General features: G+C 43.6%; 2 protein-coding genes across 4 annotated transcripts in view; one reads left to right on the forward strand and one right to left on the reverse strand.

The window, feature by feature from the left end:
- The window catches only part of LOC107373981 (uncharacterized bromodomain-containing protein 10), a 30,485-nt gene extending 11,534 nt beyond the window's left edge, over positions 1-18,951 (reverse strand). The window contains exons 1-2 of one of the 3 annotated variants that reach the window (XM_070552768.1): positions 18,831-18,951; positions 14,732-14,905 (exon numbers count right to left, since the gene is read on the reverse strand). In XM_070552768.1, coding sequence (XP_070408869.1) covers positions 14,732-14,905; positions 18,831-18,849 — 193 coding nt within the window. In that variant the 5' untranslated portion in view covers positions 18,850-18,951. Of the gene's footprint in view, positions 1-570; positions 783-14,731; positions 14,906-18,830 lie in introns of those variants that run through there. The other 2 variants (XM_015942124.3, XM_070552769.1) reach the window with 2 other exon arrangements.
- On the forward strand, positions 1,678-14,618 carry LOC129164412 (uncharacterized). The gene is made up of 11 exons (XM_070552696.1): positions 1,678-1,686; positions 5,669-5,786; positions 6,613-6,687; positions 8,344-8,473; positions 8,566-8,622; positions 11,064-11,145; positions 11,424-11,507; positions 11,667-11,835; positions 12,126-12,554; positions 13,137-13,204; positions 14,574-14,618. Exons 1-11 carry the CDS (start codon positions 1,678-1,680, stop codon positions 14,616-14,618), a joined length of 1,266 nt encoding a protein of 421 aa, XP_070408797.1.
- Positions 18,952-19,336: the final 385 nt, after the last annotated feature.

Raw genomic sequence — 19,336 nt, forward strand, 5'->3', positions numbered from 1 at the left:
TATTTTTTATTTGCTGGAAAAATCAATTAAACACACATAGACTGAATGTTTTAGATAACTGTACAAAAAGATTTACGATCAGGGTGAATGCTGGGTGCAACAAGAGAAAAAAAACCTCGATGGTTAAGTAAACATTTTTTGTTAGCCTAAAGCAGGACAACTCAACAGAACATGTCATGTGAATTTGTCACTTCTTTAACATCTCTTGTTTAGATTGTGAGACTATGCCCCAAACAAAATCACAGATGGGTTAAACGGTCAGGATTCCTCATATCTCAGGACGTTGTATTTTTACAGATTTAATGGGACACATGTGATCGAGGTCAAATTACAACCACGTACTTTTCTGATCACCCGAACTTCTGAAAACTTTCATTTTTCCTGAAAATAAAAGGGGTACTTAGCTCGAAGTTAGCGCCGAGTAAGCTAACCCCAATGAAAACAAAAGTAAACAGAAGTTTGTTCTGCTTTGTGATTAAGAAGACTCCCTTTGCGCGTTTCTAATCCTGATCACGTGCAAAACAGGAGCAAAACAAAGCCAGCAGAGACTGAGTTGCTTCAACAACATACCTTGACGTTTTGAGTGCGGCTCCTCATATACACCTTACAGCTTTAGCAAGCTTAGCAGCTACGACAGCTTGCTAGCAGGCTATTGTCTCCAACGTGAGGCCTGCAGTTGCTGCGTTCACTTTCCATATTATTTAGTTTAATCTAATTTTATCTCCACGAGACAAAAAAGTTACGCAGGCTAGTCAATGTCGTCATCGCACGGAATGATGTCAGTGACAGCGGGGAAGCTATTGTAGCTTTAGCCGAAGTAACAGCAACTACTGTTTGGTAATAAATAATAGTTCATTCTCACTAGCTATTCCGCTAACTACGGCGTGTCAAGTTTACAGTTACTTCGTGACATGTGAAAATTTTTACGGTCGCTTCAGAGACAATTGCATGCCATGTGTCGCGTTGGGAAGCCTGGTCGATTATTCCGGGTAACGACAACTGGGCTATCTCTTCTCCAGCATAGATGCTCTACTTCCCTGCGTGCACTCGATGCAAATGTGTCCAACCTGACGTAACAGGCTGCTTCTCATTTTTATTATTATGGAGCAAAAACATTCTTACCCTATTTGTATCTTCGTGTAATTTGTGATTATTTTGATAACTGGTGAAAGAAAACAATTTTAATCGGTTGTTAAGTTTAAACAAACCAAATAAAATAAAAAACAAACGAAAAACTACACTACAGATTTTGTGTACGGCCATTGTTATTTTCGGTAACTCGTGTAAGGCACGAATGCACAACTAGTGCGATTAAGTGACTTTTTTTGGGTACAGACAACAAAGAAAACACTTTTAGGTACAACGAATTTCACTTTATAACCGCTAGATGTCGCTTGTCATTAGTGTACTACGATTGTGTCATTTTATGACAAGCCATTTTATCATTTAAGTGTAAGTAGACATAATTTCGGTTGTCGCTGACGATAAGGATAAAGTGAACTATACACATTCAATTTAGCTGAAATAAATTCAATCTAACTAAAACTAAACATTTCTATCTAATGTGTTTTAGTGTTACCAATATGATCCTTAATGGGTAGAAATGCAATATTCATTATGTGTTCAATGTCAGGACTCAGGTATCTCCCGGCTGACCTTCGGACCACAACTCCCGACATGCCCCTCGTGGGGAGCTCCCAGAGTGCTCCTCGCGGGGATTCCCTCCACGTCACAGCCAAGCAAGGCTATATATGGAAAACGCCGTGACCGGCTTCTCATCTCAGTCATCGTTTCTTCCTCACAGAGATACGACCAGAGAAATAATAAAACTGTTAAACGTCTCACCTTGTTCGTCTCCTTCATCCAGTCTGATCAGCCTGACAGGATGACTGAGTATTGGGGTCGCTCAGTCTGGGTCTTCTTCTACCCCTGTCGCTACTAACCGTCTCCTTATTCCTGTCACCCTCCTCCATGGTGAGGCCTCACTCCACGTAAACGCATTGGTGGACTCGGGGGCCGCGGACAATTTCATGGACCTAGATCTGGCAAAACGCCTACGGATCCCCCTACAACCCCTGGAGAGAGTTATACCAGTGACCTCGGTGGACGGTAGGCCTCTCCAACCCTACCCAATCCAAGACCGAACCCAGTCACTCCGTATGATCACCCAAGGCCACCAGGAGACCCTCCATTCCCTGGTCATTTCTGCTCCCTCTTCTCCTCTAATCCTGGGGTTCCCCTGGCTCCGTCTCCACGACCCTCATATTTCCTGGTCCCAGAACCGCCTGCTGGGCTGGGGGACCTCGTGCCAGACCCACCTCGTTCCTCCTCCATCCTCGGCGGGTCTTCCGGACGGGGGCCCCGGCTCCACACCGCCCCACCTGCCGCTGCCCTATCGGGACCTGGCCGCGGTGTGCGACAAGCGGCGCGCCACCTCCCTGCCACCTCACCGGCCATATGATATGGAGATCAAGCTGCTACCCGGAACCAGTCCTCCCCGCGGGCGCCTTTTCTCTCTCGCGCCTCCTGAGACCAAAGCGATGGAAGAATACATCGCCCAGGCCCTCCAGCAGGGGTTCATCCGACCCTCCTCCTCTCCGGGTGCCGCTGGCTTCTTCTTCGTGAAGAAAAAGGAAGGCGATCTTCGCCCCTGCATAGACTATCGGGGTCTGAACAAGATCACGGTCAAGGACCGCCATCCTCTGCCGCTCCTCACTACCGCTCTGGATGCCATCTCCCAGGCAGAGATCTTTACGAAACTGGATCTCCGGAGCGCCTACAATCTGGTCCGTATAAAGGCCGGGGATGAGTGGAAGACCGCGTTCATAACACCCACCGGCCACTGGGAGTACCTGGTTATGCCCTTCAGACTATGCAATAGCCCTGCTGTCTTCCAACGTCTCATTAATGATGTCCTCCGCGACATGCTGGGATGGTGGGTGTTCGCCTATCTGGACGATATACTGATCTACTCCAAATCCGATGCCGAACACATCCATCATGTTCGCGCCGTTCTGACCCGGCTCCTGGACCACAACCTGTACTGTAAACCCGAGAAATGCTCCTTCCATCAGCAGTCCATATCCTTCCTGGGCTACATGATCTCGGACGAAGGGATAACCATGGACCCTCAGAAAATCCAGGCGGTGAAGGACTGGCCCTTGCCAACCAGCCTGAAACAACTGCAGAGTTTTCTGGGTTTCTGCAACTTTTACCGCCGTTTTATAAAGAACTATAGCACCCTCGTAGCCCCTCTCACCTCTCTCACTCGACCAGGCTCCCCTGGCCAGCTGTTTCGTCTAACTCCCGACGCCATTCGGGCCTTCCGCCACCTGGTCACCCGCTTTACCTCGGCCCCGATCCTCCGCCATCCAGATCCTGCAGTTCCCTTTGTGATCGAGGTCGACGCCTCTGACGTCGGCGCCGGCGCCATCCTGTCTCAAGGCGGGCCCGACGACAGGCTCCATCCCTGCGCCTACTTCTCCAGGAAGTTTTCCACCACCCAGCAGAAGTACGGTGTGGGCGACCGTGAGTTACTGGCCATAAAATGGGCATTGGAGGAATGGAGGCAGTGGCTTCTGGGCACCACTCGGCCTTTCACGATCTGGACTGACCATCAGAACCTGACCCACATTAAATCTGCCAAGCAGCTTAACCCTCGCCAGGCTCGCTGGGCCCTCTTCTTTGAACCCTACGACTTCCATCTCGCCTACCGCCCGGGAGCCAAGAACCAGAAGGCGGACGCCCTCTCCCGCCAATTCACCCACTCCACGCCCTTGTCCGAGCCAGCGCCAATCCTCCCGGAACACCGCTTCCTGGGCCAACTGAGGTGGCCGTTGGAGGAAGCTATCCAGAACGCCCTCCGGAACGACCCCGCGCCTCCAGAGACCCCCGCGGGTCGCCTCTATGTCCCCACGGCCTGTCGCAGCGAGGCGTTGTCCTGGGCCCACTCATCACGCATGTCTGGCCACGCTGGTTTCTCCAGAACTCTTAAATTCCTCCAGCGAGCCCTCTGGTGGCCAGGCATGGCGAGGGATGTGAAAGAATACACCAGCGCCTGTGACGTCTGTGCCCGCTCCAAGAACCCCAACCAGGCCTCGGCTGGTGCCCTCCGACCTCTTCCGGTGCCCAGCCGCCCCTGGTCCCACGTGGGGCTGGACTTCGTCACGGGTCTCCCGCCGGTCAATAACCTCAACACTGTCATGACGGTTACGGACCGCTTTTCCAAGTCTGTCCATTTCATCGCCCTTCCGGGTCTCCCCTCAGCCCAACGCACAGCGGAACTGTTCCTGGAGAACGTGGTGCGCCTCCACGGGTTCCCAGTCGACGTGGTCTCGGATCGGGGGCCCCAGTTCACGGCCCGGTTCTGGAAAGCTTTCTGTCGGCTGATGGGAGCGTCGGTCAGTCTATCTTCAGGCTACCACCCGCAGACCAATGGCCAGACGGAGCGGGCTAACCAACAGCTGGGTCGGTACCTTCGTTGTTTTGTCTCGGCTCAACCCTCGCAGTGGCCTAAATACCTCCTCTGGGCGGAGCTGTCCCACAATCTTCACACCTCATCTGCCACTCGGCTGTCCCCTTTCGAGGTCTGCTATGGCTTCCAGCCCCCGGTCTTTGCCCACCAAGAACCCGAGGTCGCCGTTCCGGCAGCGGAAGCCATGGTGAGACGCTGCAAGAGCGCCTGGATCAAAGCACGAGCCTCCATAACCAGAGCTAACACCAGCTATGCTCACCAGCATCTCCGTCGACACCGTCCTGGTCCCTCCTATGCTCCTGGGGACAAGGTCTGGGTGTCCACGGCTGACCTTCGGGTCCGTGCCGGGTCCAAGAAACTCGCCCCTCGGTTCCTTGGCCCATACCCCATCCAAAGGGTCATCAACCCGGTCACGTACCGGTTGCGGCTGCCGGCTACTCTCCGCATCCATCCCACCTTCCATACCTCCCGGCTCAAGCCCTACGTGGAGTCCTCCCTTCTCCCGCCTCCGGCTCCGGCGCCGCCTCCTGCCCGCTTCCTCGATGGTGAGCCTATCTACACCGTCCGGCGCATCCTGGACGCTCGCCGCAGGGGTCGGGGCTGGCAGTACCTGGTGGACTGGAAGGACTATGGCCCCGAGGAACGCTCCTGGGAGCCGGCTCGGTCCATCCTGGACCCTTCCCTGATCTCTGACTTCTGGGTCCGCCGGGGTCGCGCTGGGACTTCTGGAGCCGTCCCTGGACCGGGGGGTCCTGTCAGGACTCAGGTATCTCCCGGCTGACCTTCGGACCACAACTCCCGACATGCCCCTCGTGGGGAGCTCCCAGCGTGCTCCTCGCGGGGATTCCCTCCACGTCACAGCCAAGCAAGGCTATATATGGAAGACGCCGTGACCGGCTTCTCATCTCAGTCATCGTTTCTTCCTCACAGAGATACGACCAGAGAAATAATAAAACTGTTAAATGTCTCACCTTGTTCGTCTCCTTCATCCAGTCTGATCAGCCTGACATTCAATACTCATTCAATACCGGATTTACATAGTATGTCAGTGTCTCTGCTGCATGGTGTTGGAACCCAAGTTTTTTCCTTTTTAATCGTGGTTTTTAGTGGTCGAAGGTAACAATTCTAGGCGACTACCTATGTGCATATGCATGTAACTTTGTTCTTATTTTTCTTCAAACTATCCTCTTAAAGAGCAAGTCACCCCCTATGTCTTACTCCACTCCCACTTCCTGTTTGAAAAATGCAACAAATGTTGTTGCCTGGCAGACCGAGAGGGCGGAGCTTGAATTAAATTCAAAAGCAGTGCAGAGTATTTACCTGACGACAGCGCAACACCGACCGACCTAAGGCACACTGGAGGCGGACGCGCCACGTCCTCACTCCACCCACATTTTGAGGATGGGTCTGTTGTATCCTCACAGAACAAGGATATCCCAGCATGCTTTGCACGCTGGCTGTGGATTTTCAACAGGAAGCGAAAATGGGGAGAGCTACGAAGTTTGTTTAAAAACTAGCCATAGAAAACTAAAAAGCTTAAAGTGGTTCTGTTTATAGATATTTTTTGTTTGTATTTTTGTTTTTTGGTCTGTCTAAATTGTCCTTAGGTGTGAGTGTGTGTGTGCATGGTTGTTTGTCCTGTGTATCTCTGTGTTGCCCTGCGATGGACTGGCTCTCTGTCCAGGGTGTACCCCGCCTACTTGCCCGTTGACTGCTGGACAAAGCGTGTTCAGAAGATGGATGGATTTTTGTTTTTTAAATTACATTTTAGGCAGAAATCAGCCAGAACAAGTTTGTATCGCGGGTCTCGTAGTTATTCCTGTTTGTGTGTGTGTGAGTGTGTGTGTGTGTGTGTGTGTGTAGAGTGAATTAAACTTGTCATTTGTTTTAGGGACAACAGAGTGTTTTTATTAAGCTTAGAGGTGAAGAGTGAAGCTGTTTACACATGAGTACAGTAGTTCTTCTGTGTTCTGCTGTGAAAAGCAGTTTAACATTCAGGGATTTACACAGTTGACACATTTTAATGAAGTTAAAATTTTTTGTGTGAAGAATATAATTTTTATCTTCTCATGTGGATAAATGTAAAAATGTGTTTATTGCCTTTTTGTCACCTGTGGCCTCTGATTTTCTCTGTCTAGGACTGAAGGTGTCCAGCGTCAGGAGAGGCTTTACCTGGTGGTCCTCTTGGGAGAAAGGCCTTCTACTGTTATCATGTTAATGTTATTTAGCTGTTTGATATTTGAACACATTTATTAAAACAAATACTAAATGATAACTCTTTTTAGTCATTGATTTTATCACCAGTTTTATTATTACAGATGTTATTGAACATGTTACATGAACAGAAAATTAAAAGATGATAAGGAGACAAGATTATTTATAATACGTAACAATTATTTACAGATCAAAACCAATATGGACCAGTTACGTATGGTTAAAGCAGGATTAACCTGAGTGACTCTTCCTGGATCATTTATTTAAACTGAGTGAGCAGGAAGTCTAAGACAGCAAGGAGGCATACAGGAAGAAGCTGGAGAACAAACTACAGAGGAACAATATCAGAGATGTCTGGTCAGGGATGAAGAAGATCACAGGCTTCAAGCAGAGGAAGGATTGCACAGATGGCAGCCTGGACACAGCCAATGAATTGAACAAGTTCTTCAATAGGTTCAGTTCAGGAACAAACCCAGCATCCTCCTTGCCTGTCTCCAGCCAATCAGACATCCCATCCTCTTCTGATCCAACATTTTCAGGTCACACACCAGCTCTTTTGTCCTTTAACACAGTCATGGACTCTTCTGGTTCTATAAATCTGTCTTCAACCAAGTCAGGAGATGCTGCTGCCCCATTTACCTCCCCCTCCCACCTATCTGTCTCTAGAAGTCAGGTGAAGAGGCAGCTGGAGAGATTGAACAAGAACAAGGCTGCAGGTCCAGATGGTGTCAGCCCCATAGTACTGAAGGCCTGTGCAGAGGAGCTCTGTGGGATTCTGCAGCACCTCTTCAACCTCAGCCTGGCCCAGGAGAAGGTTCCAGTCCTGTGGAAGACATCCTGCCTTGTTCCAGTTCCAAAGAAAACTCGCCCATCAGTCAATGACGATTACAGACCGGTTGCCCTGACATCCCACATCATGAAGGTCCTGGAGAGACTCCTGTTGGTCCACCTGAATAAGCAAACTAGGACATATCAGGACCCGTGCAGTTTGCTTATCACCATGGAGTTGAAGTTGAAGATGGCATCATCCAGCTGCTTCAACCAACCCACTGTCATCTGGACAAAGCAGGCAGCACTGTGAGGGTCATGTTCTTTGATTTCTCCAGTGCATTTAACACAATCCAGTCTGATGTACTTTGCCAGAAAATCCAGAAGACACAGGTGGGGGCCTCAACTATCGCCTGGATTAAAGACTACCTGACAAACAGACCACAGTTTGTGAGGCTGAAGAACTGCACATCAAACCAGGCGATCAGTAACATTGGAGCACCACAGGGGACTGTACTCTCACCATTCCTTTTCACCCTGTACACCTCAGACTTCCAGTACACATCAGAGACCTGTCATCTACAGAAATACTCAGATGACTCTGCAGTTGTCGGGTGTATCAGAGATGGACAGGAAGCTGAGCACAGAGAGCTGGTGGAGCGCTTTGTGGCATGGTGTGGAAACAATCATCTGACCTTGAACGTGAGCAAAACAAAGGAGATGATTTTAGACTTCAGACGAAACAGGGCGGAGTCTAACACTGTTTCCATCATGGGAGAAAAGTGGAGGTGGTTGAGGAATACAAATAGCTTGGAGTTCAACAAAACGCAACACTGCCTCCTGGGGTCACAAATTGTGATGGGTCGCAGAATTGGGTGTAACACCAGCCTTGCTAGACCGGCAAGGACCCGTACTCATAAGCATCCTGCCCACGGATTCGGACACACCCATAGTTAATGAGAGTGGGCACACAGGGTCCCAGAAGTATGGCAAGCCATACAGAAGCGCTGTGCCTAGGCAACACGTTCTCACTCCCAACACGTCCTATATTTTTTTTCGCCATCTCTTAACTAGACGGGTTGGGAAAGTGGCGTATTGTCGTGGTTTAGGCATGCCATACCCTTGGACAAGCTCCCCCTGCGTCTGTATGTGACGCGGAGGTGGCGGTAATGCCCCTTCCGTTGCTTGCATCAAAAATAGATAACAGTATCTAAAATGCTTTTACATCAGTACTTTTATATTTATTTCATCTTTGTAATCCATCTATAATGTCTATTGTCCAGATTATGTGGGAAAAAAGCACTTCTTTTACCATCCGGTTTGTATAGCAAAGCTCTTTCATTTATGTCAATTTTTTTAACAAAAGAAAAAAAATTAAAATTTAAACAAGGGAGACATGTGCGAGGGATCTCTTTCAGATTACACAAAGAGACGCATTTTTAAACCAAGCTTTTTTCCTTTTTTCGTAAATTTTCGCGCTCAGGCAAAGCCTGATGGATATTGGAGTCTGAAAATCGTATTTGGTGGAGTGGTTAAAAATTTAGGCTTGCATTGTAGTTTTTAAACTAAGTGGTGTGTTAGGAATAATTTAGTTAGTTAGTTTTATTTTTGTTTCGTTGCTCTTTTATTCTGAGCACGGCTCCAGGACAGTAGGTGGCGATAATGCACCTAGAAGTTGGTTACCGCCCGTCCCTAACACCAGAAAGAAGGGAAAGAAGACGTCATTTGTAGGCGTTGCAGGTAGGCACACGTTTGTTTGTTTTCTCCATAAACAAATTCTTTTGGCATGGACACTGATTTTCAAACACAATTTATCCCCGCAGAACTGTATTATTTGGAATAACTGTGATATTGTTTACAAAAACAAAAGTTTATTTATTAATAACTGGTTTAGTAATGGAATAATCTTGGTTAGTCAGTTATTTAAGGGAGATGGGATTTTAAATAATTATGTTGAATTTCTTAAAAAGTTTAACATACCAATCACGCCAAAAGAATTCTCAATAGTATTTGATGCTATCCCATCTGGTTTATCTATGCTTTTTAGATGTTCCTGCAATTCTCCCATTGCAGTCAGTACACCAGAAGTTATAAATTCCTCTTTGGGTAGTGCTTGCTTCTCCTCAACTAAGTCAAATAATGCTAAAATAAGATAGTTTTTTCAAATTGCAATGGTTTCTGTACCACCAGCTGTGTCTTATTGGTCCACGTTTGTAACATATATTGATTGGGAAAAAGTTTGGCCACTACCACAAAAGTATAAGGTCAAAGAAATCTCCTTCAAATTGATTCACAGATTCTACCCTGCTAAACAGTATCTGTCTAAATTCGTAGCTGATATTAATGTTCTATGTTCTTTCTGTAAAGAGGGACCTGAAACAGTTTGTCACTTATTTTGGTCTTGTAAATTCACCTATAAATTCTGGAAGGATGCCCATAAATTTATTAGTGACTCTGTTCTTCCTGGTTTTCAGCTTTACTACAAGAATTTTATATTTGGTTATCACAATTTTGACAGCAAAGATAAGAATGCTTACTTTTTGTAAATATGTTCTTGTTTTTGGCAAAGTTTCACATACATAAAAGTAAGTTCAATAGCTGAAAACCTGAGATGCTTGTTTTGAAAATGGAGATGGACACTATATTGGAATGATCTCCTCATCGTAGAATAATAAGGCTCTCAAGACTGTTGATATATGTAATCAGTTGGAAATGTTTACGTATTATTAATGACAGCTTGTTTCTCTTGCTTGTATATCTTTAAACCTCTGTGTACGTCTTTTCTTTTCTTAGTTGTGTATTGCTCCAGGTTTTTCCTTTATTTCTTCTGTTCCTTTAATCGCTATAAAATGCAATAGTGGAATATTAATGTACTTTATGTTCTAATGTGCGGATGTTTATGTGAATTACACTAATAAAAAAGTTTGTTGGTTTTCTATGTGAAATAAAACACACAAAAAATGAATGTTTTAGCTCTCAAAATTGTTGTTGGCAGTTTGTGGAGTTAATAACACATTCATGCCACAGACAGTGAATGATTTATGACATTTATCGATACTTTTAGCGTGATTTGAACCTGCACCACATGTGGGGGAAAACATGTGTATGTTGATTATATTAAACGTGCCAAAACGAATATTTTTGCTCAGAAAGTTACTGTTGGCAGTTTAGGGAGATAATGCTAGCAAATTCACGCCACAGTAAATGATTTATGACGTTTATTTATCCTCTTGTGCCACACAAAATGTTCAGTAAGCTAGCTAACGTAGCCGCCGTTAGCCACATTAGGTTAAACAACGGCTGGACCTTTTAAATATAAAAACCATCCGTGGCACAGTACCAGAGAAACATGTACTCTTGGTTATTGCTGCCGCTCTGTAAAATCTGATGTGTTCTTATAAACACCAGAGAGCCAAAACTGTATTTATGATTTACTGTACAGCATGTGGCATTTAAAAGCAAGTCAAACTTTCCCCAGAACCGCCAAAATGTTCTTCATCTGTCAGTGATGTTCATTCATTTTGTCAGCGGCGATTACAGAGACACTGGTGTCTAAATTTTATGAAGTGTTTCTTAATTCTGAACATTTTTTTCTTTCTTTGAACAGGTTCTTCATTGATCCGCCCGTGTGCTTATCAACACTATTTCTGCTCCTCATTAAAACTCCCAAAGGCACTTTTAAGAGCCACGTCTGTCTTGTTTATCTGTTCTTACTGCTGTCCTCATTCTTGTCTGTTGTCCCTTTCCCCGTGTCTCTGCCTCTGTGTTGTCTTAGGTGTATTTTTGTTTGTTGTCTTGTCATATACATTGTCTTTTGTACATCAAGTGTTTCTTTTTTTTTGTGTCCAACATGACACGCCCCAAAGTCAGGCCCTGTCCATCTTGCCAGACTCCCAATCAGGCAAACAGAAAAACCTGCAGTTTCTGCTTCAAATCTCTATCTACTAAAAAAAACTTTAAAAATAAGGTACAATCACTGGATAGTCGGTGGGCTCAAGCTGTCATAAAAAACAGAAACACTGGCCGAATCATCGACTCTGCATGCATTGCAGTAAGTAAAATTTTTTATTACATAGTTTTTTAATGTAATCCACATTCTCAATTTAGTTAAATATATTGTGTGCTCTAAAAACACCCTGTTGTTGCTTTTAACACCTCTAATACATGGTGTGTTGAAGTAATTAGTGCCAATTATTCTTATTAATTTTAGGTGAAAAAACTTGATGCAATTGGATGCAGGCCTGTCTTATTTCTTGGCAAGCAAGTCAAAGTGTCAAATAAGTGGGTAGCAGATGTCATCACCAATTTGGAATCCACTTCCATTACGAGACACCTACTGGAAAAGATGAAGACAGCTTATGAATTTCTCTTGACTATGGGTAAGAGTAAAAATCTTTTATGTGGTAAAATTTCCAACAGTTCAGTCTAACTTGCCTACATACAAGTGAAAAATATATATATATATTTGTATGTTGTGTGTGTATATGTATATATGTGTATGTATGTATATGTGTATGTATGTATATGTGAATGTATGTATGTATGTATGTATGTATATATATATATATATATATATATATATATATATATATATATATATATATATATATATATATATATATATATATATATATATATATTAGTGTGTGTGTTTGTGTCTGTTTTCTAGGCTGCTCCATAACTGTGCAACAGGACACCTCCACAAGCCAGCAAGATGTAATCAACAATCAGGCAGAGACCGTCATCGAGGAGCAATCAGAGGTGGTCGAGGACACACATCATGTTGACCAGAAGACGGGGAAGCTCATTGAAGAGGCGGCAGAAATGCTCAGTCAGGATCATATAAAAGTGCTCCCAGACAATCCAGAAGACAATATATTTGTGCTTCATCTCACTCCAGTTTCTCCCCCTGGCATTTCATGCTCCCAGTCTTCTCTGAAAAAGAAAAGACAGAGGAGCACATCTCCCAAGCCCTCTACCACCTTTCAACCATCCGTTGCACCTACAGATCAACCATCTCCGCAGTCGTCTCCTGCTGACCATGCCGTCCCCCAATCTTTGAGCCAGGATGGCCAAAATGAAACTATGAGGAGAAAGAGTAAGTTTTGTATTGCATGATGCATCCTAAAGTACATTTGTGCCTAAATGACTCAAACTTTTAAAGAGTTCTTCATGATTCTTGATGACCTAACCTGAACTTACCAACCAGCACTGACTTCATGGTGGCACATTTAATTGCCCTGTTGCCTTACAGTGACAGGTTGCATGTTTGAATCACACCAGCAGTCTCTCTGTGTGGAGTTAACATGTGTTCTATGTGCGTAGGTTTTCAATTTCCTCCCACAAGCCAAAAACCAACATATTATGTGAATTTGCTGCATTGGTATAATGAAAATTCTAAGGTGCTTTTGGTAAAAGCTTCTGCTAAATAAACAAAAATAAACATAAGCAAATTATTCATTAGTAATTTTGCTGTATTTTATGGTTACTCTAAAAAGACTAAAGTTAATAACAGTCCCTAACTTAAGGTAATTATTATTTGATTAAAAAATATATATTTGAAAATTGTTAAAAATGTAAATATCCATACAAAAGTTTACTTAGTATAATTGTTTTAATGTTTTAATTTCTTATTCAGTGTATATGGTCATAGTTTATCTTTTCTTTCTCTTTTTATAAGGTTGCCGAAAATGTATTAGGCAGAAGGTGTTCCGGTTTGAAGCCATCACAGAGAGGAGAACAAATGCGGTAAGACTTATAGCCGCTTTAACTTTGTTTTTCTACAGGCCGTTTACATCAGGCTCAGGGCGGTACGTTAACATTTTTAACCTATAGCACTGGTGCTATAAAGGTTCTATGTATTGTAGCACAGAACAAAAAGTAGCTCCATCATAAAAATATTTTACAATCTCTAAAACACAAAAGTAGTTCTTATAATTACTTAAACACAATGACAAACAATATTGAACTATGTCAGTATAGGACGTGTTGGGAGTGAGAACGTGTTGGCCTAGGTGCTGAAGATAGGTGACAGTTCAATCCGAAGCGCGGTGCCTGTACGCTGTGGCTATTTATGACATTGTGGACTACATTACAACAGACATTACGATGTGGACCGTCTTTACAGCACAAACTCAACCACAATTTTGATTACTTTAAAGCACTATTGATCTTAAAATATTCAAACAAACTAATAATAAATAATACTTACCCATTTTTAATTAATTTGAGTCTCAAAAAACACGAAGGCAAGTCTGATCATGTATAAACAATAGAGTCACTTCCCGCTTTCTGTTTTCAAGTTCTGGGTGATGTTGTGACTATTGCGCGACTTTCTAAGAAGCACTCAGCAGCATGGCGCGTCCTGTGTGACTACTTGACTTCTCAAAATTTTGGGCGTGACGCTGCACAGCACGTCCACCTCCGGTGTGCCCCAGGCATTAGACAGAATATGTAAAGTGCAAGTCACCCCCTACCAGAGTCTTATTCCAGTCTCACTTCCTGTTTGAAAAATGCAACAAATGCTGTTTGTTGCCTGATAGACCGAGAGGGCGGGGCTGCTTACAAATAAATGCACACACATGCTCACAACAACAATGTGACATCATAATGTACCAGCTAATGTCTTAGTGTACTTCCTAGCCAATAGTGATGGCAGATTTAAATTCAAATGCAGTGCAGAGTTTTTACCTGAAGAGGGCACAACACTGACAGTTTTAGGCAGAAAATTTACATTTTAACTAAGATGCCCTAAAGTGCTAAATTATTGTCTACACGTGTCTGCAGCACGATTAGACACTCATATAGTTTATCAGTAAAAAAGTTGATTGGGGGTGAGTTGCTCTTCAAGTGTTGGTGCTGCTGTAACAAGCAAATTTTTCCATTGTGGGATCAATAAAGTCCGTTCTATATTTTTCTATTCTAAATGCTGTTTGAATTTAATTTGTTTTCAAATCTAAATAAGAATCTAATTTTGACAGGGACAAATGCTAATACTGACGTCAAACAAAAAAGCCCAAGTAACAAAATGGTTCCGTTTAATGTTACAATTGTCTACCATGTTTGTTTTCCCACTCAGAGAAAATGACAACATTTTGCCCTTTCATTTGACTCTCAGGTAACCTTAGCCTTCATCATCTTCATCGTCATGAGAATAATATAAGGGACAGCAGTAGCTCAGGAGGTAGAAAGGGTTGTCCAATAATCTGAAGGTTGCAGGTTAAATCCCGGCTCAGAGAATCCTGCGGTTGTGTCCTTGGCAAACATTTTACCCACCTTGCCTGCTGGTGGTGGTCGGAGTGACTGGTGGAGCCAGGGTTCGGCAGGCTTCGCCTCTGTCAGTGCGCCTCATGGCAGCTGTGGCTACACTGTAGCTCATCCCCACCAGCGTGTGAATGTGTGGATGAATAATTGATTGGGTTGTGAAGCACCTTCGGGGGTTGTAGAACCCTAAGAATGTGCAATATTAATACAGGCCATTTAGTAACGCACTAAGTAACGATAATAAAGGAACTCTTATTGTACAGCGTTAACATTAGTTTATACTCTTTCTGAAATCGTTCTAGCTAAAAAAAAAAATGTCATAATTTGTGCTTGTGTGTGTTTGGGTTCATGCGCCTATTCTTATGCGACTTAATGTAAAAGATCATTGAAAACTGTCATGATACGACCAAGGAGGAGGTTAGGACCCAAAATGCAGAACCCAGGATGACACGAGGCAGGAGTGGAGATTAAGAAAATCCTTTTATTTGTAGGATGAAGCAAAAAACAAAAATAAATCCAAAAGGCTGGAAGCCAAAATCCAAAAATGTTAAACACAGAACTAGCAATCCAAGAAAGACACTAGAGACTCGAGAAGTACTAAAAACACTAGAGATCCAAAAAGCGAGACGAGACTGACAGAATACCTCAACGGCACAACACAGTGACAAAGACAGGGTTTTATACACTGGGGCTGGAGTGATAGGAGACGAGGAGCAGGTGTGTGGGGAACTGGCACAGGTGAAAACAATAACCGAGAGGAGGAGCAGGAAGGAGCAGGGGAGGACACCAGACCTGACTGGGGAAGTACACACACACACACACACACACACACACACACACACACACACACACACACACACACACACACACACACACACACACACACACACACACACACACACACACACACACACACACACACACACACACACACACACACACACAAACTGAAATAATAGACCTATAGAAACTATGGTGGGGAGACTAAGAGAACATGAAGAAAACCAGGAGGGAGCTGGGGACAAAAAGGGCTGGAGCTATAAGCACATAGAACGTGAAGGGACACCTGGAGGGGCTGGGGATGACTGAAGGAACACAGGACCTGGGAGGAATGATCTGGAGGGCTGCAAACAGGAGACACATGAGGAACACAAAGAGACACATAAATGAGATGTAGACAAGGACACATGAATATCTGATCTTTGCCAGTTTTATGTGTATTAGTACATCTTTAAGCCATTGGTTATGAGAGGGTGGGTGGGGTTGCTTCCAGTTGAGCAGAATGAGACGTCTGGCTACAAGGGTTGTGAACGCCATCACCCGCTGCCTCCCCAAAGGGGCATATTCTGGGCTGTCCGGGTGAGTCCCAAATAGGGCTATGCATATCTCTGGGACCATAGACAATTGAAAAACCATAGAAAATGTGTTGAACACTTGCTTCCAAAAGTTGGTTAATCTTGAACTAGACCAGAACATTTGCGTATGGTTAGCAGGCGCGAGGTTACATCTATTGCAACAATCCTTCACCTCGGGGTAAATTTTTGCCAATCGTGAATTTGTGTAATGGACTCTGAAGAGAATCTTACATTGTTAAAGAATATGTATAGCGCATATAGAGGAGGAATGGACTGCAGTTAATATCGATTCCCAGTGTGTGTTTTATAAACTTAGGCCCATCTCCTCCTCCCAAGCTTGTCTGAGGCAAATCAGCCTTGAGATGTCCTTGTTGCCAATCAGGTTATAAATTGTTAAGATGGCTCCTCTTTTAGTGGGGTCAGTGGTGAGCAGTGTGTCTATTAAAGTCCCTGGAGGGTGATTGGGGAAGTGAGGGTAGCAAGACTTCACAAAATGTCTGATTTGAAGGAAGCGAAAATAGTTAGTTTGGGGGAGGTTAAGTCTAACGGCTAACTCTACGAAATTAGTAAATGTGTTTTACTTATATAAATTCTGGATCTGCATTAGCCCTCTCACATGCCAAATCCAGAATTTTGGATCAGAGCATGAGGGGGTGAACAAATGATTATTAAGTATCACGGCTAGAGTCGATGGGCCACGTATTCCACGTTGTTTGCGAAATTGGATCCATGTTTTTAATTAGTTGAAAACCACCAAGTTCTGTGAAAAATTACTAGTCTTGAGAGGGAGTGGCGCACAGACAAGAGATGTTAATGAGAATTTTGAAGATTTTAACTCTATTTGGGCCCATATTGGGCGTTCTTTGTTTTTATTCGCGAACCAATGGCGAATCTTGTTAATATTACATGCCCAGTAATATCTACTAAAATTTGGCAGGCAGAGACCACCTTATTTCTTAGGAAGCTGCAAAACTGATTTACTTATACGCGGCGGTTTACCTGACCATATGAATGAACCATATGAATGAAGTTAGCATTTGGTCCAGTTGATGAAAAATGACTTTTTTTTTTTTTAGAAATATTGGGATATGTTGGAAGAAGTAGACAAACTTTGGGAAGATTACCATTTTTATGAGATTGATTCAGCCTGCTATTGATAACGGAAGGGAAGACCACCTATTGAAATCTGTTTTACATTTTTCGATGAGTGGGCCAAAATTCCTTTCAAACAACATGTCAAAGTTGAGGGTAACAAACACTCCTAGGTATTTAACACTCTCTTTAACTGCTTAAATGGGAAGGAAGAGAGTGGCAGGTCTCTTGCTGGTTGGTTAATTGGAAGCAAGTCACTTTTATTAAAATTCCATTTATACCCTGAATATTCACCGAATGATCTTAAAATTTCTATAATGGCTCGGATAAATGAGGTGGGATTAGCAATGAATAGAATCAGGTCGTCGGCATAAAGGGATAATTTAAGGGTATTTCCATTTTTAATAATGCCTTTCACCCCAGCGTCTTGTCTTAGCCAAATGGCCAGTGGTTCTATTGCTAGCGTGAATAGTAGTGGAGATAGGGGGCGTCCCTGTCTGGTCCCTCGTTCTAAGTGTAAGGGAGCGATCTTTGGCCATTTGTTAAAATGCAGGCAATGGGGGATTCATAAAGTAATTTAATCCAGGTCATTAATGATGAGCTAAAACCGAACTTAACCAAAACAAAATATAGGTACTGCCATTCAACTCTATCGAAGGCTTTTTCTGCGTCCAGTGAGATAATAACCTCCGGTGTATGCCATGTGTTAACTTAATAGGTTAATCACTAAAGCTCCTCAACACTAATGAAAATATCACGCCTGCTATTTTAGGTCTCAGTCTGGGGAATTATCCATCTGAATCATTTAATGCAAAGATCGTCTTAAAGAAGAAAACTGGTCATGAAGTATATTAAAAATAAATTATCCCTTCTAGAAACACTTTCTGTTTTGTCATGCAAAGTCTTCATCTCAATGGACCTTTACTGTCTAAACTGACATGGGCTTCAGCAAAAAACGCGCTACAGCTGCTACAGTTTCAAAGGCAGTGAAAGGATTACAGGGAAAGCAAGCTTCAGAAAAGCAAACAGATGTTATACTGGCAGTTATGGGATTCTAAGAGACATCCAGCAGGTCTCCAGCTGGGATAATTGTTAATTAAGCAACCATGCCACCAGGGGCTTCTGCTTTACTGTGATTGTAGCTTAGCTGAGATAATGTCAGTGAGGGAAACAGAGCAGTCAGATTTGATCAAATATACATAAAAATACAAATGAGTTTCAAAACTGCTGTAATGTTGCACATTACTACTGTAAGCCCAATGACGTGGGATTACATATACTAACAATGGGGATCCTTTGTGGTTTATACATATATTATCTCACAATAGACTTACTTAGCTTAAACAACATAACATAAAATAAGGGATCGAGTTAAAACATAAGTAAAACCCAACAGATTCTGAGCAATTGATAAAGATTTTGTTTCATTTGTACAGAATAGCAGTTATGTTGTCTTCCTGAAGGGACTAATTATTGGCTTCCTTTAAAAACTTTTCAGCCTTTCAGTTTTATTTTTCAACCAAAGAAGGAATTTATGACGGCTATAAAGAGAGTCAGACACAGGCTGCTGCAATGTAAAATTGATTCAGAATCTAAGTCTAAAAATACGAGGTGTGATATGTGTGATATGTATTTATATATATATTTTAAAAATCCCATCTTACCTTCCGCGGGTGGTCTCATCCTTCCAAGCTTGGGCCTTCTACCAGAGGCCTGGGAGCTTGAGGGTATGGCGCAGTGTCTTAGCTGTTCCTAGAACTGCACTTTTCTGGACTGACAAGTCTGAAGTTTTTCCTGGGATGTGCTTTAGCCACTCCTCCAGTTTGGGAGTTACTGCCCCGAGTGTCCCGATGACGACAGGCAGAGTGTGAAGACATCAGTGGTGCCCGTACCAGGACAAATAAATGTACAACTTCACTATATTCAGTATTTGTAGCCTTCTTATCCTGGTTATGGGACAGAGAACCTGATGAAGTAACCCACTGTGTTGTTTCTCATGGGTCCCACATTTGGAGTGATTTATTTTATATGGGTGTTTTTGACAATTTGCCCTCTGTGTGTTTCTACTGGATATTGAAAAACCCATTCCAGTTGACTGGTGCATGTGATGATCCAGGATTAGACCAAGGGCTTATTGACCCTTTAGGCTCTTGGCCCTGTGCCCAGTGGG

Source organism: Nothobranchius furzeri, chromosome 6 (genome assembly GCF_043380555.1).
Source record: "Nothobranchius furzeri strain GRZ-AD chromosome 6, NfurGRZ-RIMD1, whole genome shotgun sequence".
NCBI lineage: Eukaryota > Metazoa > Chordata > Actinopteri > Cyprinodontiformes > Nothobranchiidae > Nothobranchius > Nothobranchius furzeri.

What these genes read in the sequence shown, in the direction of transcription:
- LOC129164412 (XM_070552696.1), top strand. An exon ending in AAGGCACTTTTAAGAGCCAC is followed by an intron (nt 11,146 to 11,423) that starts GTCTGTCTTGTT and finishes TTTAAAAATAAG; the next exon opens with GTACAATCACTGGATAGTCG. An exon ending in TCGACTCTGCATGCATTGCA is followed by an intron (nt 11,508 to 11,666) that starts GTAAGTAAAATT and finishes TATTAATTTTAG; the next exon opens with GTGAAAAAACTTGATGCAAT.